This window comes from Chamaea fasciata, unplaced genomic scaffold (genome assembly GCF_029207755.1).
Source record: "Chamaea fasciata isolate MVZ Bird 193981 ecotype frontalis unplaced genomic scaffold, bChaFas1.0.hap1 SCAF_2, whole genome shotgun sequence".
NCBI classification, from domain to species: domain Eukaryota; kingdom Metazoa; phylum Chordata; class Aves; order Passeriformes; family Sylviidae; genus Chamaea; species Chamaea fasciata.
Window position 1 is genome coordinate 4,453,007 of NW_027094087.1, and position 16,858 is coordinate 4,469,864.

General features: G+C 40.0%; 1 protein-coding gene across 6 annotated transcripts in view; it reads right to left on the minus strand.

The window, feature by feature from the left end:
- POU2F1 (POU class 2 homeobox 1) overlaps positions 1-16,858 on the minus strand; it is a 107,677-nt gene that overhangs the window by 42,517 nt on the left and 48,302 nt on the right. For 2 of the 6 annotated variants that reach the window (XM_066208028.1, XM_066208020.1), the window contains exons 1-2: positions 10,355-10,520; positions 5,511-5,576 (exon numbers count right to left, since the gene is read on the minus strand). In XM_066208028.1, the coding sequence (XP_066064125.1) occupies positions 5,511-5,576; positions 10,355-10,472 (184 nt within the window). In that variant the 5' untranslated portion in view covers positions 10,473-10,520. Of the gene's footprint in view, positions 1-5,510; positions 5,577-10,354; positions 10,521-16,858 lie in introns of those variants that run through there. The other 4 variants (XM_066208058.1, XM_066208054.1, XM_066208045.1 and 1 more) reach the window with 3 other exon arrangements.

The following is a 16,858-nucleotide window of genomic DNA, read 5'->3' on the forward strand; positions in this document are numbered from 1 at the left end:
TTCCTTCCATCATCTACATTCTTTGCCATAAAAACCTAGGTTATCTACTGAGCAAAAGAGTCGCAGTTGAAGAACAATACGTGGTTGCCACTCCTTAGAAACATCTGGAAAAGCCAGCAGGCATAAAACGTGATTAGTAAAATAGACCGTCCAATATCTTACAGTGCAATTTTGACCTACCAACAGCTTACACAAGTAACATTTCCAAAGACTGAGCCACTGCTCAATTAAATACAGACACAATATCAAGCTTTCTACCATCCATGTAAAGTATACCTAAGGTGGCCCTTTGATGCATCTTTGGTGGGGGTTCTGTGTGGGAAGATTTGGTCGACTACCCGGTTTTCAAATCTATGCTTTGGGCCAAGGTTTACAAACTTAAGAGACAAACATGCAGCCAAAGATCCACAAATGTGTTAAAAATATTTCAATTCTAAGTGGCATCAAATTATTTTGCCTTATTAGTTTAAAATTTCAATTCAACATGAATGCAGGGATTCTCACTGGTCTGAATTGCTCTTGAAGGAATGCAACTCCATTGTCTTTCTCCAAAGAATGGTATATAAGAAGGTCTGCTGGAAAGAACCAGAAGAATCTCATTTATCTTCATTCTGTCCAGTAAACTTCAGAATTCTCTCCATGCAGAAATACAAAAGGGAATGAAAAAGGTGTTGGGTAAATATATAGAAGTAATTTCTGACAAATAGCTACCATAAGCCAGAGGAAAACAACATACCACCTCCTCATTTAAGCAAAGGTTTTGAATTAGTTTTCAGTGGTCAGGGAGTGAAAAAAACACAGATAAGAAAACCTACTGGAGGGCAAATACTCCTCATTCCAACAGGAAATCTGTGGGGGTTAAAAAAATTTATCTGTTTCTGAGAGAACCAGCTGCAGGCCTCACCTTAGGTAAATAGGTGAAGCTGTTCGAGTCAACTATCTTCCAAAAAGTGCCTGAAAAAATCATGATACCATATTAAAAGAGCACTACTGTCCAAGTGTGCAGAAGAAATGCTCCAGTTAGCAATTCTGCTGACTCTTAATACGGAAATCTGAAACAAGCCTCCTAGGTGATAGTTTAGAAAAAAGCAAGCTCTAAGACCGAGCTTAAAACGTTCATGGCTCCCAACAATTGAGAGAAAACAACATTTTCTTTAAATTCAGTCTTGAAAGAGATCCACTCCCTCTCCCCAGGCCTCCCAAAACCAAACTCAGGGTGAAAAAATCCACATCACATCTGTTTACTCTCTGGTTTACTACTTGCATCTTAAACTTTCTTTGATGTTTGGAAGCCCAGTGTCTCTTCCCTTCTGGATGCAGCCCTAATTTTGGAAGGAATGCTACCCTGGCTGCTTGCATTTATCACAGGATGCCTATGTCTTTTGAAGAAGTGCAAGGAAAATGAAGTGAGTCCAGCACATGAGAGGCCTTGCTTTTAAGGAGCTCAGAAGGATGTGGCACCACCCGCACGGAATCCAAGAAATCTGATAAGGAGCTGGAAAATGGAGCTGTCAGAAGCAGAAGGTCAGCACATTGTAAGGACATGAAAGGACTAGAATGCCACTTTTGCTCAAGGTGAGAGTTAAATACAAAACCCTGTGAGGATTAACAGACATGGCAGACACAATCACATGTATTGTGATTTTAATAGTCCAGGGTATTAATGTATTTTGCATCTTCATCCCAACTTCCATAACTTCTAGAGCTTGCCAACACCAAAATCAGCCCAAAAAGAGTGGGAACTCCACACGTCCCATCTCCCCGTTCTCCTTGCTCCATCCTCCCTGTCCTGCCCCTTCTGGTAGTTCACCAGAAGTTTGTTCTGGTTTGGGTGCTCCACCCGCAGCAAGCTATGGGATGGAATTTCACCCTTACAGTCCAGGTCCAATGTAACCCAAGCATGTTTAAATTCTGGCATAAATTCAGCCATGTGCTCAGCTACTTCATGGAGTTGGTTTGGATGAAGACTAATACAGTGCTCCAGGAAAAGGAACAGAACAGCAGATACTGAACATGGATTATTTTATGGCAGTTTGGAATTGTACCTGCAGAGGGAAAAGGCATGACAAAGCAAAGCAGGCAAGGGAACACTGCACCTGCAGTCAGGAGAATAACTTACTCTCAAAATTCCAGAATGTAATCATCAGACTTCAGCCTGAGTTTGCAAATTGCATTCGAAAGGAAGAGGAGTGAGGAACTCCAGGGGAGATGTGGAGTAAGGTGCAAGAAAGAATTCAGGAAGGGAAGGCAGCCAAGGAGAAGGAAGATTTCAAAACCAGCTGGCGTGGGTATCTGCACTGTGCTCTGGAAGACATCTCCCAGCACCACCACCCTATCTTCCCAGGTCATTCTCTCTCCTCCCCTCTGCTGAAAGACACAGAGATACCCCCAACACTCAGAAATTGTTGTTTCCCCAGCCACCTTTCCTAATAACAAGTTCAGCATTGATAGTTGCCTGATTTTAGCAGATGAAGGATGGTTCATGGTCTCTCCCCTACAGACTTCCTTTTCATGGAAACTGGAAAATCAATCTTTGGAAATGAAGCAATGCAAACAAGTATCCTTAGAATCCTTCCAAATACTACATTTACAGTAACTATTAATTTGCTGCTATGTCAACAAATGTCATAATAGTACAGTTTCCATAGTCATTATAACCTTGGCTGCATTCTGCAGTTCTGCATTCACACAGCTCTTACAAGAGAAGATGCATAAAACAAACAAAAAGGTTGAGATGTTTTGGAAAAGTTTACGCTGCCTATGAAAAGGAAATTAAAAAGGGTTGTCTAATTACTGTAAGATTTTTTTCTTACTCCAGCAGATACTACCTAGACTGCCTGCCCACAACTGTAGCCTGGAAAAGATTCCTCTAACTCTGCAATACTGATGACCAGATTGTCAATACATGTTCTTAGGAAAACATCCATCCAACAGCCCCTGTATTCATACGTTTTGGTTGTTGTTTTTAATAGGTCTGAAATACATGTTGGTTTTTCAGATGCTTAAAAGGGAAGTCCAGTTAGCAGGAAAAATTTAAAGTCATAACATATTCCAGGCACTGTATTGTGACCAATATATTTAGGGGACTTCACAATGTTTCCTAAATAGTCAGAGCTTCAAATAAAAAACCCAAGTTTGCTAACTTCCATGAAATTTAGCTCAGAGAACTACTGACGTTGTCATCTTTAACCAGTGGTAACTGTTGGGTTTTTTTCCCGAGAACACCAGCTCTGCCAAATGTAAATTCATGCTCCACAGTAATTTCTCTTAACGTTTTCAAGTCACATTATCTCACTGCAGTTTAAAACAGGAATGACCCAAACAAGCATCCACTGAAGTTTAGAAGATAGACTATTAGTGTTTACGCAGCAGACTCGAGTGATTTACAAATGTCACTGGAAAGCAGACAGTTAGAGAAAGTTACAAAAATAAGAACTCTGAGTGTTTATAAAAATCATCATCACGCATTATCTGGGGAGCACAGGCACTGACAGAAAATCAATGGCACGTCCAGTTCCTCAGCATCCGAGCTGAAAGCTGACTTCTTTTCACTCAAGTATGCACTGAGCCCAGAACCATAATCTAAGTACCCCGATCAGAAGCCTAAAATTACATTCTGTGAGAATTCCTTTCAGAGCCTAACATCTGCCAAGTTGACTAATACAACTGATGCTTGAGCTCCCAAAGAACATTCCAAATGCCATCCATCACTATCTCCAGTGGTTTAGGAGCACTACATTTTAAAACAAAGCAATGACTGCAGAACAGAGAGTCCTCAAAAATTCTAGATTACTTTAGCTCATATAATTTAAAAATCAGGATACAAAACTGGAAAGAAAGACTGGAAACATTTAAACTAAAGAAGCAATATTCCAGAAGTTTAAACTCCAGTCAAACTTTTGTAATAACTAACTTTAATGTTAGAGTATAAAAAAATAGTCATTGTATCCTCTTTAAACATGAAAGGACCTACAGTGCAGCTTTACAGTCCATCCATTTGATGTCATGACCCCCACCCTCACAAAGATGAAATATTTGCCTAAAAAAGTCAAGCTCTGCTGAAGCAGATGCAATGCTCCCGTGGTAACTGAATGATTACCTTTGAATAAAACAAATCCTCCTCCTTACCAGCTCAGCTGAGGTGAAACTGCTGAAGTTGCACCAAGAGAAGTGTGTTGGGTATGAGCACAGGAGAAAGCACATGCAGGGAGCTGTGGTCACACAGGGGAGGAAATCTGAATTTTCTCAGAAGTTTACACACATCCTCCAGCTACAAGGAGTCCACAGGGATGTTTAAAACCATTGTTCCCTTGATGCCGTTTATGATCATGAAATATTTACAGCCCATTTGTTTTTGAAATAATGTTTTATATAATCTTAAACCATTAAATACATAATAAAACACTTCTTGTGCAGAAAAAGAATTGATCCCTCTCCCATTAAAAATACAATGACAATTATAAAACCTGAAATGCCAGCAACAAAACACACACTAATAAGCAGGCAGAATTCCTTTTGACTGAACCCATATATTGGCAGAAAAAATCCAGCCTCTCAGATAGAGAAAATTAAATACTGCTAATTTCATCACAACTCCTGAGTTTAAAATAAAACTCTTATATCGAACCATGAATAAGAAAACTTGCTTTCCTCACACAAAGTAACCAGATTTCTCTCAAAGCAACAAGTTCCCTCTCATCAGAATTTTCTCTTCCCGAACACTATTCTGAGCTGAGAAAATATTCTGATCCACGTTAAACTACTCACTTTCCATTTAGAATTGTCATTTCTCTTGCTTTCAGAATGAGCATTATATTGCCTCCAGAAAGGAATTAAAGCATGAGATAGCATGATTAAGTCATAGTGGCTCTTCAGTGGCTTAGAATTTGGTCACATCTTAAGAGTGTGCCAAATGGCAGATTGGCCCTGACAAAACCTGCTCTTCCCCACCAAATTTCAAGGTTCTGTTCTAACACACTAAGAAATTACAGAAAAGCTGGCTAACATTTTTTAAAATTTTGATATATTATGCTTTGTCCATTTGACTTGTTCTTGAGAACTGTTGTGACAGCTTGAATGAAATCTAAAACGGAAACAAGATCAGGCAGTGGCCCACATCTGCCAGGGAAAATTTCCACCCAAAAATAAATTATGAAGTTAGAAGTGCCAAGGGTATGCTCTGCCAGGAAAAAATGAGACTATTTATGGAGAGCTAGTGCCACCAGAGTTTCAGTAGTATCAGGAACATTTCAAATAGAAAAAGTGGGGAAGGGAAATCTTATATAAAAAGTGTGGATGGCGCTCCAATAAAGTAGGCATGAATAATGCCCTGTATGCGGTAGGGCAAATGACAAAAGTACTCCCAGGTCTCTAAAATCAAAGGGTGTAGGTTTTTATTTGTTTGGTTTTGTGGGTTTTTAAAATCCCACTAAACGGGTAAAGAAATTTTGCTTTCAATATCCATTCAATTCCACCAGAAAATATCTGTGCACCAACTGATCATTTCTTACCTGTGTTCCCGTCCCCACTCTCCATCGATGGTTTACTGGTTTCTGACGGATTGTTCATTCTTGAGTCTGCATTAAAACAGAAAGAAAGATAAAACAAACTAGCAAAAAAATCCCCAAATCTATTGGTATCTTTTTGTTCAAGGGAAGTACAGAACAGCAGAAATTTGCTACGTACTTTACCCTAATTCAGATTATAACACACAAAAAAAAGAACAACCAAAACCAGAACACAATACTGAATCTTCCAGATAAATATTATTTCAAAATTTTCTATGACATTATTCCCATATGTGAAAACGTGGTATTAAGGGAATAAAAGACAGCATGCTGGAGGGCAATGATAGGTAGGAACTTAATTTTCAATACAATGAAAGTCATAGAGGTAAAAAAAGGAGGGGGGAAGAAGGAACAATGATTACACCAAGATTCAAAAACATTAAGTCTGACCATCATGGCCTACATTATTCTTGTGTTTGTTCCCCCTGCTCCACCCCAACAAAAGAAAGGAGATTCAGTCACTATAATTAAATGGATGTCATTTTCCTAATACTGCATTTCTATTTTACTGGAATGTCACCGAGATGAAATTATTTTATATCTCCTATATATACTCATGCAAAACCATACAAATATAAAATAATTCCTCTTCTTTCTCCCTCTGGATGAATGTATTGAAAAGTCTGCTCCTGGTTTCAAAGCCTGTCAGCTGAATACAGTGCAATGCAGAGGGCCTCTCCAGATGGCAGACAGAGAATATAGTTTCCTTATATAGGAATCTATACAGATGTTCTGTGTACAGCATCAGCCTTCCAGCTTATTACCTCTTCATTCCTTGCCACCGACCCCAGTGCGCCACATTATCACAGACCAAAATTACAAAAAAGAATCTCAAGACAGAACAGCTCATAAAATGAAGTGTAAGCAAATCCTTGAGCACACTCTTCCATTCCCATAATGAGCTAAAAGCAAGTTCAATGAGCTTAAAATGAACCCTTTACTCCAGGATATTCTCTTGCTAGGTGCTTAAAAGGTTACCTCTGTCATGTACTTTCATCAAAGCAGTGATTTCCAAAATACCAATAGGCTGAAGAAGAATACAGGAGCAGCATTAACTGTGCTGCATCTTTCCCCCAGACAGTTCCAAGAATGCCCAGACACCTCGGTGCTCGGCAGTCCATGAAAGTTGGACATGAGAAGAGGGACTATTGCCATGCACCATCATCACCTGCTACTGCCAGAGCACAGGAAAGACAGGGACCTGTTGGGGCGAGTTCAGAGACCACCAAGATGATCAGAGGGCTGCAGCACCTCAGCCACGGGGAAAGGCTGAGAGAGTTTGGGTTGTGGAGCCTGGAGAAGGCTCCATGAAGGCTTTACAGTACCTAAAGAAGCCTGCAAGAGAGCTGGAGAGGGAATTTTTTGAAGGGCATGTATACACAGGGGAGAATGGCTTTAAACTGAAAGAGGCCAAGTTTGGACTGGATATTAGAAAGAAATTCTTACTGTGAGGGTGGTGAGACACTGGAACAGGTTGCCCAGAGATGTGGTGGATGCCTCATCCCGAAAGTTTTTAAGGACAGTTTGGATGGGGTTCCGAGCAACCTGATCTAGAGCAAGGTGTTGCTGCCCATGGCAGGGGGGTTGGAGGATTGAAACCAGAAAATCTTTAAGGTCCCTTCCAAACCAAATCATTCCATGATGCTGTGATCAATATTTTTAAAACTAATCTAATTTTCCACACGAACAACTGTGGCAGTTGAACCCAATAGAGCCTTGAAAATCCAGAGGACCGTAACAACCACAAAACTTCCCCTGGCAAGTTAACACAACCTCTCCAGAGCCTCGACTCTTCTCAGAAAGTTCCCGTGCTTACTCTTAAATCCTTCACATGTTCAGCCATGTGTAGAAGAGATCTGGACTACCAATGTCACCCATGATATAAAGGCAGACATGTTAAACTTATTTCTGAAAGTGGGAGGGAATAAGGAGAAACTTTGCAGCTGAGTGCTGTTGGCCCACACTTCAGCAAGTTTTGCCCCGTTTTTCACAACCTCTGCTTAGCACATTCAAGCTACAGTCTTGAAAAACAGAGCTCTGATAAGGTTGCAGGTACAGAACTTATTTCTTCCAGGCTCCTTATTTTGTAATTTTCCACATCTGGGTAACATAATTCACACCCTAGAAACAGAACATGGGTTCCACTGACTATACAGAAATGTCTGCTCTTGACTTGGCCCTCTCTGCTGAGAGATCTGTGTTTCTATCTAGACACTGCATATATCTTAAATTGAGTTTATTGTTGTGGCAACAGCACACTTGTTTAGACTGATTATAGGCAACATGCATTTGATAAGTACCATTAGTGCATTCCTTTACACACTGATGGCTACTGAAATTTCACTTTGGAGAACATCGAATGGGAGTCCTTTGCTTTGGACACAAACATGTAGAGTCCTCATCCAACAGGAAAATAAAAAGAGTTCTTACAAGTCAGATGCATTTGGTTGTGGAAACCAGGCTAACTCATGAGGCTGTTGGACAAAGGATGTAATTTTTAAGCTCAGAGTAGAAGAATAGCTTGAACTCAAAACACAACTGACCACAAAAGGGAAGAGCACAGGTTGAGAAGGTTGTCTCTCGGAAACATGGAATCCATTTGCTGAACCACTTCAGAAAATTCATACTAGAAAAACAACAGAGGGCCTCCTGTTGCTAGTTTGTTGCAGGAATTGAAGTATTAGAGCCAAGGTGCAGGATACTAATGATAGAATAAGGAAAGCAAAGTAAACCCAGAGGGGAGACACAGCTGTCCTGTGTACTGAACTCAAGCAGGCTAGTCACTGTTCCATCCTATGAGGAAGCTCACACAAGAAGCCTTCCTCCATGACGAGCAAGTTTGCCCAGTCACACAAAGTTATAACTGTACAGACCTCCTTCCAAAAGGCAAGCCAGGACACGCTTTCCTGTCAGGCTATGCTGCAAAAGAAATCCTTCTAGAATAGGTTTTTTAATACTAGACATACACAGAGTTTACTTAACTACCAAAAGCTTGTCTAAATGAAGAATATTTTATTGTGAAGATTCGTCCTTAACAAAGACCTCAAACATTACTACTGAAAACAGCAGCAAGTTGGAAGTAGAAACATCTTTCTGGTAGAGCTCAGGTTCAAGCGAAGGATAGCATCCATTATTTCACCAGCTGACTATTTCTTGTTCAATCTGTGGGCCTTCTGCATGTAAAGCATCAAGAACAATGCCGCTATTTCCATTGCAAATGGTATGGCATCCATCTGAAGCACAAAACTGCTACCAGCAAAACAGGCTCATATCCGCGGGATACTCAACCTACCGAGTCATTCCATGTCAAATAAAAAGGCTACTCGGTTTATACGTGCTCATGTAATTTCTGCTTCAAACTTAAAAGAATAAACAAATGAAGTGGGCTAAAAAAACCCCAAACCTTAATGCCTTCACCATTTTGTCTTCCTTTAGATCTTCCTTGGGTTTTAAATAGAGGCCCTGGGCTACAACTTCTGCCAACATTATCTAAAAACAAACTCCCCAGAAGGAAGGATCGAAAGCAGCAGGTGCATGATTGAAATCAAACTCTCAGGAGTGAATACATTCCATGCTGCTACTCTGCTAGCAGGGTTGAGGTGTCACCAGGCAGTGCTGTGCCAGCCTTTCACACACCCTCAGGAACATTTCCAAAGGCATTCAGGAGAAAGAAGCAGTGCACACCGGACCAACCTGAAGCGTTATAAGGACTGTACACAGCTGGCAAAGCAAAGCAAATCTTAACGTGGTATACACCATTAACTGTTTCCTTTCACCCATTAAAGTGGAACTGCCTAATACTCCATTTGCACCAGCAAAAATGATTCATTTCTGTGCATGGAAAAAACAAAGTTTAATGCGAGTGAAAACATGACAAGAAATATTTAGAAATTAATTTTCAAAAACCACATAATATTCAGAAACAAACATACTCAAACGCCTGTTTCAAAATTTACCATCCAAAAATATATTCTTTTACTTAGAGATATAAGTTCTTACATGAACTTATACGACAGAATGAAAATTTTATATATATATATATATATATATATATATATATATATATATATATGTATGTATACACATTGAGCTTCAGGGGGAAAAGCCTTGAAAATAAATAAAACCTATTGTAAAACTGTGATGATCCATTACTATAAATAACTTTAAAAGACACGAAGAAGGAATTATGGCATGTCTGTTCTGCAGTCCTGATGGAATCTCAGCGCAGGAAATATATTATCCCAGTAACCTTAAGCACAGCTTGCAACGGTATCAATGGCAACCACTGTGCACTCCCCCTTATTTTCTATTACACACGAAGAACCTTGCTATATTAAAAACACACAGACATAACATACATTCTGTTGTGGAATGGCACAATACAGTTACTACATTCCTTCAACACTTAGGCTCCCTCTCATTCATTTTAATGCTTTAAAATTCGTAACACACAGATATGCAAGTCAAGTCCAATGTTTGTTAGAAGGCAAATGCTTCTCAGACTGAAATCCTAAAAGCAAAAGGACTGTATTAATATCACCCAAGTCTGTGCAGAGGAAAGGAATTCTCCTGGAGCGAGGGAAAAGAGGAAAACAAACAAACCAACCAACCAAAGCATGTATTTCCCTGGTACAGATCGAGCTATCCATCTAGCAAGCAGCTACTTGCTGCCGATTCTCTGGTGAGCTTCAGCCCCCCAAATACCTTCTGCATATGTGATTAAGCCACTATGCATAGTCAATCTCCCAGCCTCGGTGTCCGCAAGAAAGAGCTGAGCTGGTACCCACCTAGAACGTAGTCGCTGCAGTCCAGCATTGCTGTGGTATCCTCTACAGGTTCAGATAGTCCAAGGAACGGGAGAATGGCAATTTCTATCAAATCTACACTACTGCTCTGACTGAACATGAAAGGGAGTGGGGAGGTGGGGGGAGAAACACAACTTCAGTTACACCATAGCAATCTTCAACTGAACAGGGAAACTTCAGTTGCTGTGTGGAGTTTTAGTCTCTCCTACTAGCTGTGTCTGACATTGTCAAGGCGACTGAAGCGTGAAAAGTTCCCCTTTTTGTAATAAAATAGAAACAAAGATTGCAGCTGGCAGTTTCCATAATGAAGCTTAATCAGTATGCGCCTGATTAGGGCCTTATGCAAATCTCCTCTCGTTAGCACAGCAGCCAGCACTTTGAAGTCCATGAACAATTCATTTGCAGAGTACACTGAAAGCGCTCCCTGCATAATTTAAATCACGGTATAAATATTTATCAGCTCATTTGCATATTAATTGGCAGTGCATGAAGGGAAAAATTATCTCCCGAGTGCCAGCATAATAATTAGGGAACAAAATGAATTTTCTTCCAATAGCTTGGCTTCTCAGCCCTAACTCAAGCACAGTACCACAGGGGATCAGGGAGGGGAAAGAGACAGAGTTCTGTTCAAATGCCACTGAAATGACACGTACAAATTAGAAACAACTCTACAGACTTAAGCACCTTTAATCTTATTCCTGCTGGCAACAATAACATCAGTAATAAAGGGGATTTGGAAAAAGCTTTCCACACAATCCAAATAATCCCACGAAAACAATTAGCAAGGTAGAAGCCGAACACAAAGCTGTCAAACCGGTGCTTGCACATCTGCGTGGAGTTTTCCACATCCGAACGCGCACTGTTTCAGCAAGGTCCCAAGCAGGGAAGAGAGTCCTACCAGGGCAAGGAAGTGGCACGATTCTCTTTAAACAGCTAAAGAGCTTGGTGATTCATTATCGGGTAATCCCTTTGCCACGGCCAACTTAACAGCAGTGGATATGTCAAGTATTGTGTAACATTTGACACCCATTAATCTATCCCGAGTGAAATCAAAATAGATTTAGTCTTTTGCTTTCCAATGACTTCCAAGGAAGAAAAAAAAAAATCTATTACTAATCCCTTCAAACACGTACACAATATGGCTAAAGAAAGCTTATTGCAGAGCTATGGTTTTTGAAAGGGGCACGTCACACCCACGTTGCATCTTTGAACCACTCATGATAACCAGAACGTGCTTGCAGCTGTGACCACAAAGTACGCTGGAGCACTGGAGAACTGAGAAGAGGCTTTGGTCTATGGAGAAATCAATCTTCTTTTCCAAAAGTGGTCCACTTTTGGAAAAGTAAGTAAGTGGACTAACTATGAGGCTCTATTAAACCATCTCAAATAGTTTGTTTGCCACTCAAATACTTGTGTCCTAAACATCAAGAACATTTATATAAAAATTCAAGCGTGATGTGGACATCATAAAATTTATTACTCCATATTCTGATCAAGAAAAGGTAATATGATGATGCAGATGATTATAGGGTTGAGCCACCCACTTCCAGGTGCTAATGTGAATTTAAACAGTAAGTTGTTTTTCTCTTTTTTTTTCCTTTTAAAACACCCTAGCTGTACTTTTCTTCTCCTCATTTCTGAAGTGAATTCAAGCACCACCTCTCCAAACAAGAGGGAGTGAGAGAAAAGGGACTTCTCAATCATCCAGTACTGACTAGAATTTATTTCCACGCTTGACCTCTTCTTCTGTTCAGGTTCATATCTCTACTTAACACAAGATGTTCCCAGCTATATATTTAACATGAGTGATCTACACTTGAAAAAGATTGCGAGAGGGAGAAGGTGCTCCCTACCACAGGGAAACAACTGCATGTGCTGAATAGGTTTTCCTAATACCTTGTTTCCAACTTGGTTTTCTACTCTTTCACATGTCCCACTGAGACCTCTGAGGCACATCTTCATGGTTCACAGTCCTTCAGCAAACTTCACTCCTGCACACATGCTTTTGGAGCACGCTGGGAGATAATCCCTTTGCTTTATGGGAAGAACCTGGACACCAATGGTGCAACAAACCAAACAACTCACAAGGCAAGCGTCTGAGCTGAGGCAGCAGGAGCAGGACAGCAGAGCTCTCCTCACAGCAGAGTGTGTTGTTGGGCTGGGGGAACACAGGTGCAGGCCCGAGAGCGCAGGAAGTGGCCGTTGGAATCGAGCACCCGTGTGGCCATGGCTCATCTGCCTCACAAACATCAACCCCCACACAAATCTTCACTGGAGCTGGAACGTCCACTAATAGCCTAAGTGAAATAAAAATTTACGCGTTGACCTGCCAAACTAACAACCGGCCAAAAAAAAAGAAGACAAATAAACAAAAACCCACACCAAGCCAACCAGCCAACCAATACTAAACACCACAAAACACCCAGACCAAACGGTTCTTTCAGTGACTACTTCATTCTTTGACAATTTTAGTATCTTACCTTTTATCTAAGCTCATAGAATCACGGAATGGTCTGCGTTGGAAGGGACCTCAATGATCACGCAGTTCCAACCCCCTGCCCTGGGCAGGGACACCTTTCACTAGACCAGGTTGCTCAAAGCTTCATCCAGCCTGGCCAGGAACACTTGCAGAGATGGGGCATCCACTTTTTGTTTTGCTCTGGGGGTTTTTTGTGTTTGTTTGTTTAAATTTACCATTGACAGTCTTAATTTCTGCTGTAGTAGAGAAGAAGAATTTCTAGGGAGGAACAGTGCCTACCTCTCTGCTCCAAAACCAGTGGTGAAATACATTAGTTTAACGTTCTCTTTAGGTTCTGCCACAACACTGCTCATTCTTTTCTTTATGGCTACTTATTAAAAGTTACTTAACACCCTGAACCAAGGACATACTTCTGGTACTCATGTTCAAGCAAAACAACACTCTGGGCTTTTCTCACAGTTTCATTTTTCCTCTAAAGCCACCTCTCAGAAGAGAAAATGCTGCACCTTGTGATAAGTAAAAAGCTCTCCACATCCCATGAAACTACTTTTTTGATATCTCAAAAAATGTGTCTCTCCTCTTCAGCCAATTCTACAGTTTTTACATTAATGATTCCCTCCCCATAAACCTATTCAAACTCTTCCTTAAAACCAAAGGAACTAACACAGAGTCACGTACGACAAAGACGGATTTTCTTCAGCCAAACACTTTGGAACCTGCAGATAACATTTCAGGAGACTCTTTTTACTCTTTTTTTATTATTATTATTTTGTCTTGTCACTTTCTACGTATTGTCCACACCATACCATTCCAAATGAATGTCTTCCTTTTGCAGTCTGCCCCACGAATGTGTCACTTTCCTTATTCAGTTATAATGACACTACCTGATTCCTTAGTAACCCCTTTTTGGAACGGGAACATCATTTTTACCTGTAGACCGTGCAACTCTTGTTTTCTTTACACGGATGTGTTTCCATGTATTACTAAAATGTCATTTACTACATGCCCTCCATGACAGGTAAGACATTTCTGCCCCTATCCAGCTCAGTGACAGGCATGACCTTTGCAAACTTCAGGGCCAGCACTTTCTGATGAGATTAGCCAATAAGCCAACTCATTATTTCCCTTTTAAACAGTGTACTTGGAGTGAAGTGCAAAGGAAAACATACAAATGGAATACAAAATACAAGGAAAGGAAATGCAGCATTAACTTCAACATTAGCAGGCTGCCTTCATCAGCCTATCAATGCCTAGGACAACTTACCTTGAAGGTACTACATTTTAACTCAAGACATTTCCAAGTCTCCATCCCACAAGCCAAATGAAACCTAACAGAAATTTCAACATACAGAACTTCAATGTGCTATTAAAAATAATTGTAAAAATCACATACTTCCACAAAATAAACTGTTACTGAAGTTGGCACAATCCTCTTAGAGTAATTACAGACAGACAGCAGCCTGTTCATAGCTAGGGCTGCAAGCTAACTCTAATTTTAGCCATCACCTTTGACTGTGGCTAACAGAATTGATTTTATCTGAAAATTGGTAAGTTTGCTCTGAAAGCCAAAAAAGAGCAGTTGTCTGGAAAAGTCAAATAAAATTGGCCTGGTTTCGAATTACCAGTCATTAGGCAATTGCTAAGAATTGGAATTTTAGTCTACATCTAATTTTACTTCTCACAAACTCCAGTCACAACTATCCTTTAAAACTTTCAACCGCACTAAACGCCTTTCAAAATTCCTTTGTGTACATTTTTGAAGGAAATTAAGCATGGGGAGAGCTAAGCAGGAATGCTAATTTATCTTATCAGTGCAGGACAGCGGACACTTGTGAGCACCTGATACATTCATATAAAAGGGTTTGTCTGTGGGTTTGGCTTCTTACGCCTCAACTTATTTTTGTTCACAGAACATAGCAACTACCATGGATTAAGTCTTTTTTTTTTTTTTTCATAGAAAGAAAACTGTGTTCATGACAAATTTACAATACCACCACATGAGGAGGGAAGAAAAAAAAGGGGGGGACAGCGATACAATGAGAGGAAAATGAAATAAATACCCTTATTCAAAAAATACAGAATTAAAACTTCCACAAAAAAACAGCCTTATTTGAAACTCACAGCTAATTCTGTCATTCAGGTGCACCATCTGAACACTTCTGCCCTGCCTTTACTGCCTACAAGCCATGGCACTTAAGAAAGCATCCATATTGTATTTACATAAAAGCTTTTCTTTCATCCTGTTGAATGTTTTCTTTTCAACAGCAAAGGATACGAATTCAGTGCAGTCAACCCTTGTTGTCTAAGTAAATGTTATTGTCATAACATTTACTTAGAAATTATGGAATATTTTGAAGAGCAGCAAACATTAGGTCTCCTGAATTAAGCTCTTGTGTTCCACTCATTATGTTTTCATATTTTCATGACTGTTTCATAATGGCTTGAGACTTTTTCTCTTCTGTGGTGTTTTTGAGTGGTTTTTGTTTATTTACACGCATCATAAGCATTGACTCCAGGAACTTAATTCAAAAACCAACCCCAAGTGTCACACCTTCAAGAACCAATTTGTGTTGTTTAACTACCACGTTCCACCTGCCACAGAGCTGCTGCACATTAGCACATTTTATTGTCTTCAGGGCATTCACTTTCTTCCAATTTAACTTGAAGTTAGCATAGAAAATGAACTAATCCTGCTGATTCCACCACACTTCAGGTACAGTTTAATACCATTACATATTCATTGTTCTAGTCAACTTGTGTATGAAAAGTAATATACAAACTTAAGCAGGATTTTTTTAAAAACGCATACAAAAATGTCCTAAACTGTGACTATTGTATGAGAAACACCTGTTTTGAATTTTTCTCCACTTATGTGGGTCTCATTCTCCTTCAGAATTATTGTTTTGTCAAATCTAAAATACTTCATGCTGACAAGTACTGAACACCATGGGTAGATGTACATTGTCTATTAGTTAACAGCTCTTGTACTTTATTACTTTTACAGGATTTGCATGCCCCACATTGCTTTACAAAAAAGGACTGCAGGACAAAATAAAGATTGAAAAGAAGACTGATGTGAAGTTGCTTGAACAAAACACAAGAGAGGGTTGGAGAACAAGATCAGTAAAACTTCAACATTTATCAGAATTAGGAAAAAAGTGACAATTTAAGGATGCAGATCTGTGATACGGTAGTACTGAGGAGGAAAAAAAATGCCATGTTACTTCCCCCTCCTCCCTGACTCTCTCCTCCTCTGAAGAAACAAACAAAACCCAAAAACAACCTCATGAAAAGCTTTAATGGATGCTGCATCTTGGGGCAGCTGGAGAACCTGGAGCACCGCCAGGCACCAGCCCCATGAGGAATGGGGTCACCCCAAATTTCCCCTGGCAGGGAACACCAGCCAATCCTCATGTACCTCCTGGACCTAAAGTGGGGTCATTCATTCCCACAAAAGAAATTTATGGGAATGTGTCCTCCCCACATGCTACTGAAATTGTGCACACATTTGAATGGGAAAGGTAAATGCAGTTTATACCATCAAAACACCAACCAATGAAGGTGGAATAAATACTGGCAGTTTCAAATTGTTATTGCAATACATACTAAAAATACCACATATTTCAGAAAAATAAATATTATCTAATATGCAAATGACAACACAATTGACTTGCCTTGACATATGATGAGTACTTATGCCAAGCTCAAATATTGAACAGAAATATTTGTTTTAGCAGCTGTATGAACTATTACATTCTGGAAGCACCACTGTACGTGCATTCCAAAAGCATTAATTTTGCCTCCCCGTGTCCACTCACACAACAGGGACAGGCCCTCAAAGCTTAAAAACATTATTTTCAAACTCACCTGTATATCAAAACATAATGCCTTATGCAAACATCCTATTTCCCTGTTCTCCACTTTGCCAAAGGAGCGATTACTAGTCAGGCTTGATGAACAGGGGCGCTACAGAGAAGAGGCTAATTCAGTGTATGATTTAACCACAC